This window comes from Centruroides sculpturatus, unplaced genomic scaffold, assembly GCF_000671375.1.
Source record: "Centruroides sculpturatus isolate CEXI.00-Female unplaced genomic scaffold, Cexi_2.0 scaffold390, whole genome shotgun sequence".
Lineage (NCBI taxonomy): Eukaryota > Metazoa > Arthropoda > Arachnida > Scorpiones > Buthidae > Centruroides > Centruroides sculpturatus.
The window spans coordinates 439,978-464,206 of NW_019384599.1; the positions used below are offsets into that span (position 1 = coordinate 439,978).

General features: G+C 34.9%; 2 protein-coding genes across 2 annotated transcripts; one reads left to right on the forward strand and one right to left on the reverse strand.

Moving 5' to 3' along the window:
• Positions 1 to 5,300: 5,300 nt before the first annotated feature.
• Positions 5,301 to 6,521, forward strand: LOC111624947 (patched domain-containing protein 3-like). The gene has a single exon (XM_023367942.1). The coding sequence runs from the start codon at positions 5,301 to 5,303 to the stop codon at positions 6,519 to 6,521; it is 1,221 nt and encodes a 406-aa protein (XP_023223710.1).
• A 13,830-nt stretch (positions 6,522 to 20,351) lies between these two features.
• On the reverse strand, positions 20,352 to 23,870 carry LOC111624949 (patched domain-containing protein 3-like). The gene is made up of 5 exons (XM_023367943.1): positions 23,189 to 23,870; positions 22,946 to 23,118; positions 22,801 to 22,885; positions 20,461 to 21,444; positions 20,352 to 20,413 (listed from the first exon to the last, which is right to left on the reverse strand). The coding sequence occupies exons 1-5, from the start codon at positions 23,868 to 23,870 to the stop codon at positions 20,352 to 20,354; spliced, it is 1,986 nt and encodes a 661-aa protein (XP_023223711.1).
• Positions 23,871 to 24,229: the final 359 nt, after the last annotated feature.

Here is a 24,229-nt window from a genome sequence, read left to right on the forward strand (position 1 = left end):
TAATTATATGTACAGTACCTAATTTATATATAATACTGTACAGACGATAGCAAACTCAATTTAGCTGCTCTGTAGCGTGGTGCAGGGCGGAGGAAAGTAGTTTGGCTGCTCATCCACTATTGGTCCAGATTCTATCAATCTTGTCATGAAACGAGTCGGCGACGACGTTTTAGGAGCTCCTTTATACGAATGTTGCTACAATTTTTTTGCTACGTTATAGGAATTTCCGTTATAGGAATGCACATTATAGGGGGGCCGACTGTAATTATATATTTTTTTCCCGCCGTATAGCGCCACGCTACGGAGATTTTACGCTAACTATCGTCTGTACAGTATGTAAATTAGGTACCGTAAGTCTAATACAGTACTGTAATTTTATACATTTTTTGTGAAAGAAACATTTCTTATTCAACGGCGATTAAAATTATTTATATTAATGATGTGTTCAAAGTTCAACGAAGTTTTCGCAGAAAAATAAGTTATTAGAAATCGACCGCTGTTTGCTGAGCTGTTCCGCGACGAAAACAAGCTTTAGCAATGGGGATGTCTAATAGTGCACACTCGGTAAGTAATCCTACAATTTTTGTTTATAGCGTAGTTTATACGGATTATTTCCAAAAATAATATACGTATTTTGGAAATGTTGAGTCGGATTAGGCTAGAATCGATTAATTTTATGGAAGAAAACCTTTCAATCAGCGTAGTCCGTAAACTTCACACGTGTCGGGCTGTGATTGGAAGGACTCGTAAGAAATCGGATTCCTAAAGAATGGAACGTATCTATGATTTTATAGGGTGGTCGACTGTATATGAACATTAGAAAGTGTATGGGGAACTCAGCGACAAAATGAAACAGTACAATAACGTAGATGCAGAGAAGTCCTTGGAGCACCATTCACTTGATTGAAGTACGGCGAAAATAGTTCTTCACAAGGTCCTTGAAGGCTGAGGACAAATTACCATCCTGTAGGAGAAAGCTTTCATGGCAGGGCCAGGCGCTGCCTGTAGGAAGAAGAAGACGAATTGTTTCCCTGGAGTCTTCCAGCATAGGGCACTGAAAGATGTAGTGCTGGACTCTGTCTGGAACACCACAATGAATGCACTGGTCACTGTCAGAGTGACCAAACTTATGAAGGTAACTGTTGAATCTGCCATGGCCGGTCAGAAATTGAGTGAACAGGTGAGTGTCGTGGCCATTAAAGCAGGTTTAGTGGTAGGAACGTTAGGAAAAAATTTCCATGTTGTCTGACCCTCATGGCAGTTGTTCCATCTTTCTTGCCAGGTGTTAATTGCATCTGTTCTGAGAAGATGCTTAATGAAGGAGGCAGGTGTGAGAGAATAAAGACACATATTAGAAGAGAGACTGGTGGCTTCCCCGGCAAGAAAGTCAGCCCTCTCATTGCCAAGCAGTCCCGCATGACTTCTAATCCATGAGATGGAGAAGTTGTTATTAGAGGAGGCAATGCTTGCTTGAATCTTGATGACAAGGGTGTTCTCAGGCAGATGATAATTGATGGCATCAATTGTAGATCTGCAGTCTGTAAAGATGTTGACCCTGTTGTTGCTTTTGTAGTTGTTGCATCACTCAATAGACATCAAGATGGCGGTGAGCTCTGCCTGATATGCCAAGCAGTTCGAGGCAAGATGACCAGTCCCATAGTAGCATTCCACACCATCCTGATACACCACAAACGCACTACCAACATTCTCCTCAGACTTAGAGCAGTCAGTGTAAATGGTTAAATCTTCATGGTCCAGAGGCTGGTTCTTGATTTGGGGTCGAAGAAAGGGAGGAAGCAGATCTGACAGGTGGCAAATAGTCTCATAAGAGGAGAATGATTGGTTGGCCAGACAGATACAGTGGCTCTTGTGAAGGTGAATGATTGGCTTTTGGAAGCCAATGATATAGCAAGGTTCAATAGGCATTTTACCAGAGATGACCTGTAAGGCAGCCATGGAGGAAGTAAAAAAGGCATGGCAGATACGAAGAAGAGCTCTGCGTTGTGCACCATGGAGTTTCCGTTCAATGTGCACACAGCCTAAACAGCCAGCCCAAACTGGGGCGGCATAGCAGATCATCGGTAGAAAGACACTGTCATAGATTGTAGAAAAAATATTTGGGGAAAGCCCCCACTTCGACTTTGCCACCTTGGAGACAGTGTTAAATAGATGGTTAGTCCTGTTGGTTATATAGGCAATATGGTCAGCCCAGTTTAGTTTGTGGTCGATGATGACCCCTAGATACTTGATGGTGGTAGTGATTTTGATAGAAACCCCATCCATTTTTATAGTGGGCGGCCTCCGGTAAAGGTGAGGCTTACTGGGATTCGTAGAAACGATACCCTTGGTTTTGTTGGCATTAAACTTCAATTTATACTTCTTGCCCCACTTAGTAATGTTGTCCATCACTTTTTTGGCCTTGAACTCCAAGTTAGAGCGAGAAAAGGCTGCTAGAAGGATCAGAGCGTCATCCACATACGCGAAAATACCATCACAGTCCTGGATGTCAGAAAGGAAATTATTAAAGAGCAGATTCCAGAACATAGGGCCAGAAACAAAACCCTGTGGACAGCCTCTAAAAGTCTTTCTCCTGATTTCAGTGTTACCTGAAATAAAAGTAACATACCTATTATTCAGGTAGTCTGAGAAAGCATGGTAAATATTAGCAGGACAGCGAGCCTGCCGCAGCCTCAAGAGAATGAGAGGCCACCAAGCGGCATTGAAGGCGCTGCTAATATCCAAACTAAGCTCCAAGACATAAGTGTAAGACTGAAGAAGTTTAACCTTGTCAGTCATGGCAAGGATAGCATCAGTGGTGCCCCGGCCTTGCCTAAAACCAAACTGTTGGGGGCTAAGAAAGTTATTGGCCTCAAGGTGCCAATTAAGCCTATTGCTCAAGAGACGGTCATAGACTTTGGAAAGAACAGGAAGAAGAGAAATGCAGCGATAATCATTGGGAGTGCAAATGGGCTGATTTCCAACTTTTGGGATAGGGACAATTTTAGCGTCCTTTTAAGAATCTGGGAATATACCGAAATGAAGGCAGATGTTCATAAGGTAGGAGATGATGTTGGGACGGTTAGTCCAAATGTTCTTCATGATACCTGCAGTTAGCCCACGGGTTCCCAACCTATGGGTTGCGACCCAGAAGGGGGTCGCAACAGGCTTTCTGTGGGGTCGCCAATTTACACAGTAAACTAAAAAATATTCAGTATAATGCAATTTTTATTTTTAATGGTGTCTTGAAGTTTGAATAATTTCATATATTTTTTAAAAATTAAAATAAGTGTAATCTAGGTACGCTATTCTGTCACAGTTGATTGAAACATGTGTTGGGAGTTTGAGAGGAATAAATTAAATGCTGAGAATGACATGAGGTTGGCGTTAACAAAAACTCACCCGCGAATTTTGAGGCTGGTTAATAACATGCAATTTCAACCATCGCATTAAATTATTAAACATAATTTAAAATAAAATTACACTAAAAAACTAATTTCGTTGTGTTTTTTTAATTACCTTATTAAAAACGTCTTTTTCAATTGTATCGGGGTCGCGGGACACTTGGCTTTTATAAAAAGGGGTCGCCAGCCGAAAAACGTTGGGAACCGTTGAGTTAGCCCATCCAGACCAAGAGCTTTATAGAGAGAGCGTTTATTGACAGACCAGTCAATCTCGGCCTGAGTAAAGGGAGGAGAATCCTCTGTGTCAACGGGGTGGTGAGAAGAGTTCCTAATATTGCTGTCGAAGTCTGAGTCTTCTGTTGGATTAACGTCCTAACACACAGAATCCAGAATGGCATTGATGGTGCCATCAAAGTTGTAAGTGCAACCATCCCCAGTGTTGAGAGTAGAGAGGCACGACTTGTGTTTAAGCTTGTTGGCACACAAACGGTACACAAACCCAAGGATTAATTGAGGCTGAAGAACAGAAGTCCCTCCACGAAGAGGTCTTGGCATCCCTTATTGCCTTCTTGTAGGTCACTTGAAATTCCAGGTAACTTTGCTTGAAAATGAATCCCTACTTCTTTGAAATAGCTTACGTAATTTATTATTTTTTACCCTCATACCAGCCAGGTTATCGTTCTACCAAGAGACTCCTGAGGCATTAGGCCTACGGAGAGGGATTGCGTGACTGCATGCCTTGTGAACAGAGTTGATGGTGTTATTTACAATGCTGATGGCAGTCTCTCTGGTTGAGACCATGTGAAAAGTAGAGATGTGAGATATTGTCCCAGTTAGCTTTCCTGGTGTTGTAACACCTAATGAAATTTCTGCTGATTTTTCTGCCCCAAAGACAACGGTGAACTCAATAGCATTGTGGTCTGCTAAGCTGTCGTCGTTAGTGACATGCCAGTTATGAACCCAATCAAAACTCCTTATGCTGGCGATTGTAATGCCGATCCAGGAGCTACCATTGGGCCCCTCAAAGGTAGGAGGAGAGTTGGGATTGTTAATACACAACATGCCGTTGGAGGCCAAGAGGTCTTTGTAGGCCTTGCTTTCATCATCCAACAGATCCCTTCCCCACATGGGAGAACAGGCATTGGAATTGCCGCCTATTATGATTTCAGCATGATGGAACTTCTTGACTGATTCATCCAAGTTATTAACAATTGAATTGTAGAAGTTGCCTTTTTGACAATAGAAGCTCCCAAATATGATTGGATAATTCCCAAGCCTAATCTCTATCCAGACCATTTTGTCGTTGCTGACATGCTGATGAGAAAGAACATGGATATTATTTTTGGGAATCATAATGGCAGCCCAAGGGTAGGAGCCATTGGACTGAATAATAAGGTGCGAGTGAGGGATGCAAGTAACCCTGTTATTCACGCAATATGGCTCTTGAACAAGGACCAGATCATAGTTGTTCATAACAGTGCTGAGATTAGAAGTGGCATTGATGGACCTCTGGAGGTTTGTTTGCAGCGGATCAGTCCCCATAATTAGTTCTCAAAATAAGTTGTGTCTTCATTCTTCTGTAAACAGGGTACTCTTCGTCAAAGGCATCATGGGAGCAATTTTCATTCTTATTTTGTTTACAGTTGGTGCAGGTGGCATCACTGTCTTTTTTAGTACATTCCTTGAAATGATGAAGTTTGTAACCGTTGTACTGATACACCCTGTATAACTTTTATTTTAAAAGTGGTTACATTTCTAGAACATTCAATTCTATTCCTTAGCTTATTTAATCATATAATAAATTTAAATATCTAACATCTTCTGCATCAGAATATTATTAAAATATTCCAATTATAATAAATGTCATAAATTCGTTTTTATTACCTTCCAGAATTCAGCATGAATTATAGTCATGAAGAAGAGAAGCAGGAAGACATTTTTATGAAATTCTTCAAGGACAAAGTTGCACTGTTTCTTTCTTATTCGTCTTGTAAAATTATTATATTACTTGTCTATGTCATTAGTTTATCATTAGGTATATGGGGTGTCATTTCTTTGAACGAAGGTCTCGATGTTTTTGGTTTTTATCCCGAAAATTCCAAGATCACTCGAGCATTTCGAGTATATTATAAATATTTTACTGAATATCCATTTAGTATTCACATAGTGATTAACAAAACTTTGGATTATTCAAACGAAGTCGTTCAGAAATCATTAGACGACATGATTAAAAAGTTCCAGTCTCATCCGAACGTGGCAGATATGGACATATCTTGGTTGAAGTATTATAAAGACTTTCAACAACATACAGCAGCGAAATATTCTTTTATGGGATACGATTTATCCACTAAACAAGATTTCATCGATGGTTTACGGCAGGTGTTTCTGAAATTTCCAGGAGCCAAACATTACCAGAATGATATCGTATTTAATCATAATTATACGGATATTATTTGTAGTCGTTTCTTTCTTTTAGCAAGAAATGTTTCGGATAGAACCACGGAGTCGAAATTAATCAAAGATATACGAAAGATGGCGGAGGAATTTCCTTTCTCCGTTCTTATTCACACCATGATATCTCCATTCGTTGAGCAAAGTATCATTATTAGAGAAGTGGTCTTTCATTTTTTTTGGATAACGTCGTTAATTAATCTTGTAATTTTTGTTTCTTTTAATCCAAATATTTTGTATTCGGTTGTCGTTGCTCTGTGCATTTCGTCTATTACGATACAAACTCTGGGTTATATGTCGTTATGGGGTGTGGACTTAGACATCGCTTCCATGTTCTGCTTAGTAATTTCTATGGGGTTTTGTGTTAATTATCCTACTCACATATGTTATTCTTTTCTCACTTCGTCAGATAAAACCATAAGAGGAAAATTGCAGCATAGTTTATATAATGTGGGATTTCCGATATTTCAGGGCGCATTCTCAACCGGAATAGGTGTGTTGATTGTTTTGCAGAAAACTATGATTTTGAATAAAGCATTTGTTAAAATACTTGTTATAATTGCGGTGCAAACTGCATTTCATGCTTTATTGTTAATTCCTGTCGTATTTTCCATCATCTGGTTTGGTCTTGATATGTATAAAGCAAGAAGAAAAGAATATATTGCATAATATGGAATGAAGAGTATGTGAAAGGGACAAATAAAATCAATTATTAAGGTTTATAAAATAATCTAGTTTTTAGAGAATAGAAATTATAGTAGAAACACGTGTGTAGTTTTTTATAGAATGGTTAAAATCTTTGTCATTTTTCTAGTAAGTATGCATTTCAATTCAATTCAATTTATTTCTTTGTTGCATGAAATATAATTAGGTGTTAGTTGTTTATTCTTGTTTAAAAATAATGTAAATTTATCAAGATACTTTGATATATTTTAATAGTAGTTAAAATATTTGAATTTTTCCAGTTATATACACAAGTGGTTAGTTTTCTGTTGACGGTAAATTCTTATATTTTGTAATTAAGAAATAAAAAAGTTTTAAAAAAATCAATGGGGTTGATATTATTTCACAAAAAATATTAAAGGTACACTTTTTTTCAGAGAATTATTTTCTTTCTTTATTAACTTTTGGAGTCAATATATACAGCAGTAAAATATACAGTATTTATAAGTTCAGGCCTCTTCAGTTGGAACAGCAGACTATTGATGCTATTACACTCTTTACATTAACATTATTGATATATATAGTAGTGAAAAATGAAGTAAAACAGTACATTTTACTTCCATACTTTAATGAAATGTATTTACGAAAAATAGGAAAAACAGTTTAATAATTTAAAACCCGAATTGACAAATTCAACAGAGGAAGTGCAAGATTTTTCCACCGATAATTATTTGGAAGGTTTCTGTGCGCCTAAAGTCACGAGTGGTGTCAGTCTTGACTTGGGCATTGTCGACGTAACGATCACGTGGAAATGTTAACTATTTGATTAAAGAGACCATACTTTCTAGATAACAGCATTGCTTTTTATCATTATGAATATATTTATATCTTACTTTTCTAGGAGTATATTTCTTATGTTTCGTACAGGTGATTATTTCGAGATATCATGGGTAAGATCGTAATGATACATTGCTAATTTCGTGAGAAGATACTTTAGCTTATATGTTGGGTTGCAATTTGAAAACTTGTACAACTATAATATTCCCGTTGCCTTAATCTCCCGTTTCCTTAATCTGGAGATTAAGGAAAGACAGACAGTCTTTCCTTAATCTCCAGAATAGAGTTAGGTAGATGAAATTAGAGACCAGATTTGGATAGCATAGGAGCAGGTAGCTCCAAGCAACTATACATTAACTTCAGATGCACACCGGAAGCTGCGTTATTTAAATTCAAAAATTTTCAACTGAGAGGAGTTAGATAGATGACCGGCACGACTATATTACTAGCAGGAAAAGTATGATGTATAGGGACAAGACACTACTAATTTGAGATGGAAGCATTGCGACGATGTCACAATAAATAATGGCTTGCTATTAATTGAATATAATTTTTGTAGCCTAGTATATACAATAATTTCTCTTATACTTTTTATCTGTGATAATACATACATGAGTACATAAAATAACTACAATCGTCATCTGAATTGCTAGCATATTCATTACGCGTAAACGCATCTCATTTTTCATATGTTGCCTGGCATTTCTTGTGGTACTAAACCAAACAAACTGCATTCATTATGCTCCTGTTTTATTTAAACATCTTTATTGAAATTATGACCACAGTCTTTAGATGCCTTATATATTGAACACTTTTCATCCTCGCAGCTTTAAAAGTTTATCTTTTTTACGTTGTTGATATTTTGATGGCATCTCGAGTAGTAATTTCGTGATATATTGGTTATTGGGTTATGATACGTGCACGTCAGGAGTAGAAACAAAGATGTACTGATGTAACGTAGCACTTAAAGACTGGAAAATGTTGCAAAGCATATTTCCTACGACAAACTTTGTATTTATTTGCATACTTATCAGTGGCCTGCCGTCATTGGAAGCGGTGGATGCGCCGCTTCCCTTGTATTTTATAAAAAATAAATACATATTAATTTTAATTATATGAGAATAATCGCACAATATTTTATTATAATCGCATTATGTGTGAAGTGTTTATTCTATTATAATTAAGTGTCATCAGAAAAGAGTTGCATAATTAATAAATTTCAAACGGTATAATTCAATATTGCAATTACCTAAATGATAGGCGCTAGTTATTATCTTGAAAGTTGAATTAGTCGAAAACAATATCTTCTCTAATTTAATTTTCTTCTTTCAGAAAGAAAAGACAAAACATGTAATTTTTCTGCTCTTTTTGCCAAAATACTGCTAAATTCTTTATAAAAATAAGTTTCATAAAAATAACAAAATGACAAAAAATAATCAAGTTTGAAAAAAAATTAGTGTATACTGGTCAAATTAGCAGAAGTACAATGTATACAAACATACAAACAGCTATCTTATTTCACATATTTATATGCAGATAATGATAATGCAAACATGTTTCATCCTGAAATGTAACGTTAAGTACAGATATCACTCGTACAACGCGGCACTTCTACAACACGGTTTCGCTCTAACACGGTTTGAAAATTGGGAATATCTCTCTTACAATACGACTTCCGGTTTTGCTCTAACAGGATTTGGGAAATCCTTCTGGCAAAATGGCAAAGAGCTGAATTTTGAGGGTAGAGATGGCTTTTATAAAGAAAAAAAACGTATAAATGTTAATAACGAGGAAAATTGTCATTGAATCCGACCCTACTGAAAATACACACGACTCCCTTTATCTCTCCACCCCCTCGACCTTTAACCACAAAAATTTAATACATTTTTAATAGAAAATTTAATAGAAACAGGACAAAAAAAAAAGGAATTGGTAGTTAAGGTACAAAGTAGTTAAGGTTCGTTCAACACCAAACCGTATCGAATTGTATTCATAAACAATTGTTTTTCTCGGGAAGCGATCTGGTCCAATTTCACCTGGTAACAGAAAGGCCAATCGAGGACTGAGAAAGAGGATTAATTAATTAATTAACCAATAAAGTAACTATTTGCGAGACCACAAGATATTTATGCCCGGGGCCAGGCCATAAGGACAACTTCGTTCTTTGCCGTAGCGTCCTGCGAGGCTATGTCCCTCGCTGGGGTGTTTCCCGCAAGGTTCCATCTTCGTCCTTTGTCGATGTATCCTCCGATTATAGACCTTCGTTGAGAGAAACTTCGGAAATTCCGATCTGCATTCACCGGACATCACTTCCTGTTCGAGAACTGGTCTTAGAATAATACATCCGGTCAGAGATAAGAAACCTCGGACCTTCCTCCTCCTCTTTGCGCATACGCATACGTCGATATACAAGGACTTTAATCTTTCGTGACTGTAGTACTTTTATTGTAAGTTAATTGTCTAATAAACGGGTTGTGTTGTTTGTAAATGAGGCATAGATCTCCGACTCAACCGCTCCTACATATCGTTGACTGTTACCGCTCGGCAGTTCAGACAGCAATGGAGACGATAACGATATATCTCATATAATAGTTATTTCTTCCCCCTTTTTGGCCCTTGACAATTTGAATGGCTTTAAGTATTATAGGTATGATTTAAAGAAAAAATCTGACTGTGTATTGCCAGCAGATGGTAGGATGTTGAGTTATGGTTTGAGTAGGATTTGTGTTCGGTGGTATAACAGGGATGACTTTTCTGAAGAGAGACCAAATGCCAATGATTACTCATTATCAGAATTTTTATTGTCCAAAGCCCCTTTGCTTGCGGAGGAAAAGTGGATCTTCATTTTTATTCATATTACTAATGTGACCAAAGGACTTTTTAAGGAATAAAAAAATCTAACTCTTGAAGTTGAAAGCGAATGATCCACACTAAAATCCCATCGACAGCTTTTGGGCATCATTCTTAACTATTAAGCAATTTGAACAATAAACATACTTTTGGTGTGATAAATATATGAATGGAAAAACTTTTGTCTAATTAATTTGTCATTTTTTTAAACAGAAAATACCAATTTCAATACTGAACACCTTAGCGGACGATTCTGAAAAACTACGTTCTTTCGTCGGATATAGTGATAACATTCAGTACTTATGGTTTTCTACGGAACCAAGAATCGTTTGCCATTGCGTGAATCCCCAGTGTAACAAACACTTAACTGTACCAACAGAAGATTAACCATTCGATGTGTTCTTCCATAAAAATAAGGACAGTTAGTATTTGAATTTTTCAACACTATCGCTTTTATGACGACTAGTATTCACGTTTTAACCTCTCAACGTACGAACTATTAAAAAGAACGGCTTTAAATGAAAAAAATTGTTTATTATTATTTAAAAGAAAGCATCTATTTTATCTGGAAAAAAGTTTCATTCGAATTTTTTCAATTTGTAAAAATTGGTTCCTAAATGGCATCTTCTCCTTTGGATAGCCAACTTTACAGGGGCCCCCTGCGATTCGGCTTCTCTGTACTATTATTAGTTTTGCCGAGAAGCTGCCATTCGTCGGTTAGCGATAAAATAATTAAAAAAGTTAATTTAACCACAAAATATATAATGAATGTAATGTAAAAAATGAAATGAAGTTCGTAGCTATCTAAGCTTCGATTTGCTTTCTTGTATTTGTTTGAACCAATAAATGTTTTCTCACCATTCCAGGTCATAAATATTTCGGAAAAGTCAGTCCCTTACCATTGTAAAGTAATTAGCAGTAAGAAGAAAGATTATTGGCTGATAAAATCAATAGTAATCTTTTTAGAACTGTAATTGGTTTATTTCTGTATTTGTTGAGACATTATTTGACATAAAAAGCTTTACAATAAGCTCCCACAAAAAATCAAAATAATTTATAATACACCATTTTATAAAATAAATTTATAGAAAATTATAGTATAAATTTTCATTTATTTTATAATGTATTATTTAGAAACTTATTATTTTTTATGTAACACAATACTGGCAAAGAGACACTCGATACAAGCTTCAGTACAGATAAACATCTGGACGACCTTGAAAACAGCTGATTGTAAGCTTTCGCGGGTTGTTCCCAACAACAGCCTGAGGGGAAGTAGGTTTCCTACACACGTCTGAACTAGTTACTGCAAATACTCGATTGTATTACGTTATTTTCTGATAATTTTTTTTTATTTTCTTGTTATTACCTATATTATATGCTAATCTAAACCTCATTTACCTAACATTGTTTTTTTGTGTTTTACAGGAAAAACTCCCAAAAACTAATTAAAAAAACATTTAATACACCAAATTATGAATTAGATTTCTAAAAAATTTTAACATATAACTTAATTTCCTTTACTGCATATTATTTAAAAACGAATTGTCTTTAAAATAAAAAAAAATCGCGACGGATCACGTGACACGCGCCGCTGTTCGGTGTAGTTAGCGTAATGTCCTTGAGAACAGCTGTTTATAGGCATTCGCGGGATATTCTCATACAAATCGCAGGGGAAGACCGGTTTGTAGACAGATGTGCATCAGTTACCGTAAACACTCAAATACATGACGAATTTTTCCATTCGATATACTATCTCTATAGATAGGGACCAAAAAAATGGTCAAAAAATAAACTTCTATTACGTGTATAATTACGAAACTTGCTGAGATCATCAACAACATCCAATAGAATGTAAATTAACTTTATTTGAATTAATTCGACCAACGAGGAGTTACGTACGATTATTTAAATTTGCCCGAGTTATCTCGGGATTGGGCATCTCCTTGTGAAAACGTTGCCAGAGTATACTCGGGATTGGGCGTTAAGGGGTAATTAACATTTATATTCAATTATAGAAGAAAACGTCCAACTACCACTTAGCTTCACTATGAACATTAAGATGTTCACTCATCAACAGAAGACGAAATCGAAATAGATATTGCAATGTTTGCATTAGTTGCAAGCTTTAATATTCGTCATTTTTCATTTACATACAAAGAACGCTTTACAATTGATGCAAGAAAGATGACGTTCGTATCAAAGCTGCTCAAGATACCAAAAGAGTGTCATCGGACTTAACGATTATCGGATCGATTTCCTTGACGATGGAACTGGTGAATACGAGCTCGTAAAGAAAATAAGAAGGGTTCTTTCTATGGTGAGAGAGTTCAGGCAATTTCTTTATGTATCGAACATGTCGAACGCGATTATTATAAAGTGAAAGAAAAGTTAGAGAGACTAAAACGTTTGAAACCGAAAATAGTGCAAGAGAGACGTTCATTTTTCTAGGATATGGAAGAAAGGTATAAATGCAATACTGGAAACGTTCAGAGCAGAATTTCCTTTCGTTACCTTTCTTGTTTTTCGCTATTTTTCTGCATTTCAAGTGGTGAATCTACCTGACAAGTACAATTTCGATTATGTGGAAGGTTTTTCACTCAACGAATTTGCAGAAATAGTTTTTGTATGGTACGAATGAAAACGCAGTAATAAAATGCAATATTTTTCGTCTCGAAGCAAATTAAATCGTGTTGCAACATTGTACATTCTTTTGTATTGGATTAAATTATGTCTCAACAATACAGTCGACCTTCTATAACACTTAATAATTCCGTTTTATATGAATTCAATGTTGTACGAGTCACTTAGATTTTACAAATACGTGTGCCGGGCTGTGAACGGCTCTCGTATTTGTAAAATCTGAGTGACTCGTATAAAATGAAATTCATATAAAACGGAATAATCAATAGTGTTATAGGGGGGTCGACTGTAGTTCATTTAATATTGTATTGAGTTGTTTGTGATGAGGTGAATACTCTTAAGAAGATCTCAGCAATTATGACAATGTCGTTCTAGGGAGCAAATTTAGTTTGATAATAATAAATTTGGACCGTGAACGTCAGTGACGACTTCACATTGATGCTTACCACGGAATTTCCCTTAAGTTTCATTTTTACATACAGTAGAGCGTCGTTTATCCGAATCAATTGGGGGCTGGGGTTGTTCGGATAACTTATTTTTCGGATAACCGATTATGCATGAAAAATATATTAACCTATCCCATGTTGAAATTTTTCTCCATTGCGTGTCGCTTCGCGTTGAATTTTCGTCGATATTAACCCTAACGAAAACTTTTTAAAATAATAATCGTGGCTATTGTATCGTTAAAAATTATTTTTTTATTTTCCTATTGTCTTAGATTCATCTATATTGCAAGTAAGAAATACATAAATATTTCAAAATGAAGTAAAGATTTATGATAGAAAATTGTAGAAAATGGTCGTCTTAATTAAAAGTTTCAAAGTCAGAAATCAATATTATGATAAAATCTTTAATTATTAAATATTTTAATCTTTGCAACGATTTTTAATGTTCGATATATAATTTATAAAATCGGTCTATACAAATTACACAATTGTGTCGATTGCCATAACACAAAGTATTTATGAAAATAGAGAAATTATAATTAATTAAAGCGGTGCGAATTTTCATATGGGATATAAACCAAAGTGGGGAATAACAATTTCATTTATTTATTAATTCCCATTTTGCTTTAATAATTACAAATCTTTAACAATTCGATTGGATTCGGGCTTAACGAAAATTAACAATAAAAAAGATGAAAAATATCTCTCAAAATAAGCGGAAAGACGCCATTCGTCGTCCGTGTAACCAAAACAATCAATTGTTTTGTAAATTGCGCTTTGTCGGAAAATCATTGCCACTAATTGTGATATTCGGCTTAATAATGTTCAAAATTACATAAATTTAGAAAGTTCGTGTTCTGAACTTACTTATAAAATCGCTGCAAATGAAATAAAAGTCAGAAAACGATTGAAATAAATCACTTTTAATCGCACGAACAGAAAATCAAACCGCTAGGAACAAATTGTCAGAGTTTTATTGTTGCTTCTCCACGAAATTTAATGTAAAACGTTTGGATTTTTTCACCAAATTTCGTGACTTTTGCGCCTTCCTGTCGCTGAAAAGACGGATTTTCGCGGATCATTCCTTGCATATACATTCATGTTATCAGTAAAATGAATTCAAAAACCTCATATTTTTGTGTTTCGTGTCTGTAAAAAGGCAAATAAAAATTTCGATTGTATGATGATTCATCGAACCGAAAAAAATAGACTTGAATTATTGTAACCACCATTTTATCAACCAATCTATATATATATATATATATATATATAACCTGTTTTTTAGCTTTATATATATATATATAAAGCTAAAAAACAGGTTTCTTTCTTTCTGTTACTGTATGCCAAAAATGACAATTAAAGAAGCCCTTAGCTATTATTTAAATTAACAATAAATTCAGTAGCCTATATTATTATCTGATGCGGTTTTTCGCATTTTTGGCTGCGATTTAATACCGTACGCCATAAGATATTCAGTATATTATTGTTTTTATTTGTAATAAGAATTTATTATTATTATCTCGTTTCGAGTGTTTTTCTCAGTTTTGTTTCGTTTACGTCGATTTTATCGGTAAGTATAGACTACGACGTTTCTAATTTTACGTATTTTTGAACAATGTTAATCCGAATATTACAATTAGTGTCAATGATTTTCCCACGAATCTATTTCCATAACAATTGACAGAGATGACAAACGGGGTCTTCCCATTTATTTTCGCTCTTCTTTAAGCGCAAATCCAATGGAAGAGTTAGAGCGAGATCTAAATTTATAAATACATTACATTGGTATTACCCTGCTATAGTTTGTATACGCGTCATATCACATATGAAATTCGCACCGTTATAGTCTGAACTTTAATTAAACAGAATAATTCGAGATTATTCGTCTTTATTTTCAGAAATGTTTTGTTTTATGGCAATGGACAGAACCGTTAACAATACGAATGTTCTTTTAACGATTATCACTTGCATTTTCATAATAGTCATGTCTTTCTTTTGTAGAATGGATAATTTCAAGAAATTAAAGAAGTGGCACACAACGGCCGATGATAAGCGGGAGAAAAGCGCCTCGACGTCTTCTGCTTCGGTTCGAGTGATTTGGGTGCTTCCGAAAGATGTCGAGAAGAGCGGAAAGTGCCAGTCGCTTATACCCGGTACTTATGGGTGGTTGTCATTAGTCCGGACGATAGTACCTCGACTGTGGTCGACTACCTGGAACGACTGTACCCGGAAGTTGCAAAACGGTCGGTGGAGTGTCGATCGCGTCGCGAGAGAGAAAACAGTCCAAAGTGATAGTGGAAACATCTGTCAAGCGAAAGAAACCTTGGTGGAAAAGGCTTTTCTTCTGCTGCATAAAACGTAATTTTTCTCTTCTGAGGTCACTTTCACCCATGTCCACTTTTCACCGGAAATGACGTTTCACCCTGCTAATACTTAATTTACAGGACTTGACATTTCATCCCAGATTGGGTTTTCTCGTTTTGAATTGATGGACAGACATTTCTGCACTTCGATTAGATTAAAGCCCACAGAACAACGACAGTCTGATGGTCGGCAAAGTAAAAACCAAAATATAAAGCAGTGTTTTTACCAGCTTAAAGACTCTGTTAATCGTCTGTAAATGGACAAGGCAACTTACATTGTACGGACACTCACACTGTATTTAAACAGCTGTCATTGCAGTCTATATACGTCCGAACCAGAATTATAATTACTTCAACAGTTAAATTTGTCAATCGAATTGTCTGAAGTATATATAAACTTTCACATTTAATAAATTTTAATATGAAATTTAATTTTTAAGATTCGATATTTATCAAAATAAATATTAAAATTGCACACTTTTAGATTAAAATTAATATTAAATGTTAACCATATACAATAGAGCGTCGATTATCCGAAAGTCAATCATCCGAAAGAATTCCAATTGGCAAATTTAAATTTTCGCCAGTGCTGTGGCGCTGCAATCTTTGGCTATGTCTTGGGATACTCAAGTATTTTACGTTTTTGGTACTGAATTAACTTCTGAAGTATAATTTTTTATTGTTTTTATATTTTTCAATATATTTATTTTGTTTGTACAAAATAAAAAAATAATTTTTAACGATAGAATAGTCTTCGTTAGGCTTAACATCGACGAAAAGTCAACGCAAAGCGACACGAAACGGAGAAAAATGTCAAGATGGAATAAATTAATATATTTTTTCGTATATAATCGGTTATCCGAAACACCGATCTTACGAACAACTCCAGTCCCGAATTGATTCGGATAATCGACGCTCTACTGTATTTATATATCAGTGGCGTTCTGTCCGTGGAAGCTATGGAAACGCCATTTCCCACGTATCTTCTAAAATATAAATATGTTAAATATTTACATTATATTATTATTTTATTATTACAGTAGAGCGTCGTTTATCCGAATCAATTGGGGACTGGGGTTGTTCGGNTTGTATCAAAAACGTTCGATTCAGCACCACAAACAGTCCTCAGAAAAACACCACACAAAAGTGCCAGTGCTGCCAACTAAAAACACACACCAACCAAAAAAAAAAAAATATTGGAGTAGCCCAAGATATAGCCAAAGATTGCAGCGCCACAGCACTAGCGAAAATTTAAATTTGCCGACTGGAATGCTTTCGGATAACCGACTTTCGGATAAACGATATAAAAATGTTAAGTAAATGTAGTTTATTTGAGGACTTTAAATTAAAAAGTAACGGACCGAAGATAATTTGACCAGGAAGAGCTGATTAGTGATTTCACGCTGTTTAAGTAATATGTGCTTAATTAAGGAACCATTAAAACTAAGCGAGTGGATTTCCTGAGATTTAGTGAGAAATGTAGGTTGGTCGAATAGTGACCAGCGTGGTAGGGTTTAGTTTGTATTTGTCATTCTTCTCGTTCAGACGCTTGATCGTTACTGTACGTGAATTAAAGTACGTGATTTTAAACATTTTATAGATAGAAATGTTTACATAAACTTTATAAGGGAATTTATGTATGTAATGTAATTATATATCGCGTAATTTTCATTTTCTCTTCTGTATCTAACTCTTAATAACTCGAACGATAAGTACAGTGGCCATGTCCTTTATTGTCCAAACCGTGCTAGATTAAACAGTGAGAGAAAAATGTGGTAAAATTATACATGATATTTGTTTATAAGCCATACATCAACGCTTTTTCTCTCAATTTTATTTACAATAGAAACGTACAGTACATGCTAGACATATCCGAAACACATCGAGTATATGATGGGAAACTCATTTAGAAAACGGTATAAACAAAAAAATCATAGGACTACTCGACGTTTCAGCCGCCCATTGCTTAAGCTCATTTCGGAGGTGGACTATCATAATTGACAGGGGTATTACCGGAAACGTACCAAATGCAATGTCTATCGAACTGTGGACCGCGGTTGCTTCCGAGTTTGAAAAGTTTTTAGGAAACATGACAGATTTGTCACGTGGTTGATGTGAGGCAAGTTTTGAATATTCACGTGACACGATTTGTACTCCACGAAGGAAACGAACTTGAGCAATAACGATCGAACGATGCAGGGTCTGTAAGTAGTCCTATTGTTTTTTTAAATCACGTTTTATATATTGATCGACGGCAAAAAGTTAGGTGTTTTTGTTTTGTATATGAATCCTCCAAAAAGTTTGAAATGGCTTCCTGGCCATGCTGAGATATATGTCTACGCGAGAGAAATAGCCGAAAAATAACCGTAAGCCGTCAGGCGCTCTACTCTGACACGTGATGACACACTATTATTACGTATTGTACTAGTATTTAATACAACAACAACTGTTGCGTTGTTGTTGTATTAGAGGCGAATCTTCCAATTCACAAGTAACACTTTCGTTGCTCTGCTTATCACTTAGCGAACTTTGCAATTAAAATATTTCATGATGATAGAAATGCGAATCGGAAGAATATGAATTTGGACTTGAATGTTTAACAGAAACAAAACAGTACATTAAAGAGGTTTACGAATTCCAAAAAATTGGAAAAGGAACTTACGGAACAGTTTACTTGGCTCGGTCTAAAGATTTTGACAGAAATTTTGCTCTGAAAGCAACGAAGAAAAAACGGTTTTTTCGAGATCAGGTATGCACTGTGCCTTGTTTTTGATATTCTTTGTCTTCGTGCGGCTAAACGTAATACAATGTTGATCTAACAATGCACTATTTGATTATATCTTTGGCACATAATGTTTATACGTCTTATTGTGGAAATACAGTGCATTTATACAGGGTATATCTAAATTGGTGTCCATAAATGTAGGGATGTGTTCCTGACGACAAAACATTACAAAATGTTCATATGTACTATACATGGGTCCGAAAATCGTTCGTTAGGGAATTACAGGATTTATTGCTAATGGTACATGTAAGGCATTTAACAACATAGATTTACAAAAATTGGTCCAAGCGACCTCCTCCTGCTTCGACGCATTCCCTGAGCCTGCGTTCCATGCTTTGCCATACTCTGTTGAAAATTCATTAAGTGTTTCGAATTTGGTCAAAGCCATTTTGGATACGCTCCCTCAAAACATCGACATTAGGTACAGGAGTTGAATACATCAGCGATTTTAAATGTCTTCAGTAAACACACGAGTACATAATAATTGTCTGATTGTTTTGAATATTCGACTTTGTAAGCCGAATATTCGAAATAAAAAATCTTCCAAAAACAATATTGCTGGGAATCCTGAAGAAAAAAGAGCAAGTTAAGAAACTTTTTCTTGAATTTTCGTCGCGGCTGTCTTGAAAACGCCAGAGACAATCATAGTACAAACATGTCGAAGATGATGTCGTAGGATGGTTAAAGCAAATTCGTTCATCGAATCTTCCTGTTTCGTGACCGATGCTGAAACAGAAAGCGATGGAAATTGCTGGGAACTTGGAGTAGAAACAAACTTCATTGCCAGTGATGGATAATCAGAGAGATACTGTACATTGCACTACTGTATTTACCTAATTGTAGTATTGTGGTGTTTTTTTCAACTTAGCTTTTTCAACTCGACACATTTAACTCAGGGCCTAATTTGGCAGAAGGCAGGCAAGGCACTTGCCCGGGGCCCGTAATAGGTTCTAAACGTGCCATTGTTTTATTAGTAGCGTGAATTACTATATTATTAGCGCCATATTCAAGGGTTAATAATTAAGAATAACATTACCTACTGCTCCGACATAGTATAACAAATGTAATAATCGAATTTACCAATTTATAGAAATGTAAAACCTGAAGAGTTACACAAAAACATTGCACCCAAAATGCATAGTAAATAAGTAAATAAAGAATACGAAGATAAGCTTTTGTCTCTGATTAAATGCGGTCCAGGCAAAAAAGAAACCGGCTGTTATTTCTGTGGAATTAAGCCATAAAGTTTCATCAATTTTTTGAGGAAATATTTTCTTTGAAAAACTGACATTTTAAAATTCTTGAAGTGATTAATTAAAAATTCAGACCTACTAACAGTGATTAGTTGATTTGAATTTTTAATTTATCAATCAAAGAGTAAGTCTTTTTATGAAATGCAATTAGTGAGTTTAAGTCTGCCAACCGATTTTTCCCATAAATTGAAGAAAATGGGGTAGTTTTCGACCTCACAACGTAAGGCACTTAATAACTATAACAGAACATACAACGATATTATAATAAAAAAACCTTTATTTATTAAACAATCTTGCTCTGTATTAAACTATAATCAGTTGATACAAAGAACTAAAATATACTATAAAACTGGTGATTATATGAATACATATTTCTTGATTAAATCTGGTGTCATTTTGAAAAAGAACAACATGAAAATAAACAAAAAATCTGAAAAAAACAAAACCATTCTGTAAAAGTAAATTAGTTCATATAAACCAATTAATATGTTTATTTGCTCATGCTCAATCTCTTCATCCCATGTTATAAAATATATGCTTTTTTTCTTGCTTTGTTTATATTAATACAACACCAAATAATAGAAAATACGAGAGGAACTAAGAATAAAGCATGAAACGCAGTTAGTGCCGCAATTATAACAAGTATTTTAACAAATGCTTTACTCAGAAACACAGTTTTGTGCAAAACTATCAACACACCTATACCGGTTGAGAATGCGCCCTGAAATATCGGAAATCCCACATTATATAAACTGTGTTTCAATTTACCTTTTATGGTTTTATCTGACGAAGTGAGAAAAGAATAACATATGTGAGTAGGGTAATTAACACAAAATCCCATAGAAATTACAAAGAAGGACATAGAGGCGATGTCCAAGTCGACACCCCACAACGACATATAACCCAGAGTTTGTATCGTAATAGACGAAATGCACAGAGCAACGACAACCGAATACAAAATGTTTGGATTAAAGAAAATAAAAATAACAAGATTTATTAACGACGTCATCCAAAAAAATTGAAAGACCACCTCTCTAATAATGATACTTTGCTCGACGAATGTCGATATCAGGGTGTGTGTAAAAACATTAAAAGGAAATTCCTCCGCCATTTTTTGTATATCTTTGATTAATTTGGACTCCGTGATTCTATCCGAAACATTTCTTGCTAAAAGAAAGAAACGACTGCAAATAATATCCGTATAATTATGATTAAATACGATATCGTTCTGGTAATGTTTGGCTCCTGGAAATTTCAAAAAAACATTTCGTAAAGCATCGATGAAATCTTGTTTAGTGGATAAATCGTATCCCATAAAAGAATATTTCGCTGCTGAATGCTGTTGAAAATCATTGTAATATTTTAGCCAAGAAATATCTAAATCTGCTACGTTCGGATGAGACTGGAACTTCTTAATCATGTCTTCTACTGATTTCTGAACGACTTCGTTTGAATAATCCAAAGTTTCGTTAATCACTATGTGAATACTAAACGGATATTTAGTAAAATAGTTATAATATACTCTAAAAGCTCGGGTGATTTTGGAATTTTCGGGATAAAAACCGAATACATTAAGACCTTCGTTCAAAGAAATGATTCCCCATATACTAAATGATAAACTAACGATATAGACAAGTAATATAATAATTTTGCTTGAAGAATAAAGAAAAAACGGCGCAACTTTGTCTTTGAAGAACTTCATGAAAATATCTTCTTGCATCGCTTCTTCATAATTATTAGTTATGCTGCATTCTGAAAAATATTAAATACACAATTAGCCTATTGCATTTATTACGCGAAATAAAATAAAGTTAAATTTGACGAAATTAAAAAAAAGTGAGAAATTTATGATAAAAATGAAAAATTTTCAATGATAGCTCAGCTGTAGTCGCCCACTGTAATAATGAAGGCTGTCAGATTGTAAAGGATACTGTCAAAATATTTAAAAAGGAACAAAATACTTATAAAAGAAGATAGTACGAACACTTAGAAATAATAAAAAACAAAGAGAAAATCATGAATAACAACTCCAGTCAAAAATTACACGAATCGTGGTACGCATATTTGACCAGAAGAGGCGTAGGAGGAGAGAAGAGGTGTGAAAACGGATAAGGGTGGACGGTTAACCTGGAATGTACAGTACTTCGAATTGTCTTGTTACTCTGTTCGTGTTACTGTAAATCTACTTATCATTTTGTTTAACACAATGTATATTTTTACGACTTTACTGTTTTACCGGAACCTCAGTTTATTATTATGTTATTATATCAACATTACCGTTTGTAATGAAAAATCTTGTCTCATCGCGTGCTTAGTCTTTTAATTAATTAATGTTCAACGCATCGAATCCACATGTCAAATGTAAGTCCACATTCTTTGTTCATTTCTGTCAATCACGGTCTGTTTATAAAAACTCTTAACCTCCTATTAATTTTGTAGCAAAAAGCTGATGAGGGACTCTGTGTCCGAAATGTATTCTGGAAAAAAAATAGTGTTTTTCTAAATCTAATTTAATATTCTGTGGTGGTGTAATAAGTCTAGCGGTAAAGTAAAGCCAATCTTAGCGCTCAAAAGCCATTCAGAAGACTAGACAAGAAGCGTATCATAGTACTCACTCCCTTTAGTTACGCCACTGAGAGTAAAGCATCCATGCCAAAATCTTCTGATTGTCAGTCAGATCAATCTCTAACATTGTATCAGTGTATGAATATAGCCTACAACTTCGCTTTTAATCCCTTTTTTAATATATCAATGTAATAAAACGTAATACCTAGACAAAAATTTAAATAGAAGGGTTACTATATTTTTGAAAATTTTAATGTTTGATTTTCTTATACGTTAGTTCACATATAAAGTATTAAAGATTTCAACTTCACGATTTCGTGTAGCATCCCAGCAGTGTTTATTAATTTTATGAATTTCACTTATCACAACATTACAGACACATTAAAAAAGTTTGAAGTACGGAATGAAAATCCACTAATATATTTTATAATGAAAGTCGCTTCTATTTACTTTTTACTCTTTTTCCTGCTGCTTTTAAATCAGAAACATTATAACGTGTAAATGAAATAAATTTTAAAAATTATATAATAAACTTTTCTTCACCTAAACCAGATTTACAAGAAATGAGATCAAGACCTTTCTTCTCTGTGTATCCACTCAAAGCCAGACAACCTCCGAAAAACGTCAGCTGAAAGAAATACGTAAAACAGATGCAGGTCGCAGCATAAAAGCCGAATATTCTAATTACTGGAAATGGGCAGTTCATTGCAATACAATAAGAACAAAAATTGGTTAACGAAGTTATAGTTATGGACACTGCTGCATTCGAATACGTATCCTCCATCCGCTTTTCAACTGGATCACGAGTATTTGTTGTTCTCCAACATGCAATCACTACGAAAGAATCGTCCACTTCTGTCACTGAAAAACAATTTCAAAATATTAGCCAGAAAAAAAACGTACACATTATATAACATATTATATAACCTACCCAGAATTGCAAATGGGAGAGCAACGTTATAATATGTGCTTTCTACACCACACGCAAATAGTAATCCAAACGAGGCAGCTACAGCCATTCCGGCTGATATGACACTGGCTACACCCATCCACGGTTTGCTTCTAATCCAAGTATTAGTCATGTTACTCAGCATGCTGAAGAGACATACCACGATTATGGTGACGCTTATAAATGGTATTATCTCCTGCAAATCTAACATAACATTAACATCAGTCGAAGCGAATGGCTCGAAAAAAGTGTCAATATACTTGAAATTGCATTTTTTTATTCTTCTGTAAAGAGCTTTACTCCAAGCTTTAGTCCACTCCGCTTTACTTGTGTTAGTATCATCCAATGGATATGAAAAACGCATGGCGTATACTTCTTCTATATAATCGTTTTCGTCAACGATCACACCTCCTAAATTGAATAACATTATCTTATATGAAAACGTTAAAGGATCGATATCTATGGGGTACTTGAATTTCAGTCTCTTTGAAACCACATCATCCGGATGGTTTAACAAAGTAGAAATAGGATTTTCGAAACATTTTCCGTAGACCCGTCCACAAACGTCGTTGTAACTAATTTGTCTTTTATCAACATGCACAGTGACGTTATTTGCTATTTCGCTTAACATTTGAACTTCCAGTAAAATATTTTTCTGTAACATATTTTCATCTTTTTTGTGTTTTATGTAGATCGCAGGTACGACTGGACGATGAGTTATCCTTTGTAAATCGTAAAATTCCGAAGTGTTCATTGGAAATGTTTTGTCTATGAATTGTCGAATTTCAAAAATATTTCCTCTGTCAGCACATAACAAGTAATCGTTATCATCAATATATTTCATTTTGAACAATCCAACAGATAGTAAAGCACTGAAAATAAACGGCACAATGATGAAGTAATACGGGTGGTGTGCGATGTTTCTTCCAAGTTTGCCGAAACCCTTGCGTAGACTTTCACTTAAACATGAAAACTTTCTCTCCATCTTTTAACGTTGCGCTAAAAAGATAAACATTTTTAAAC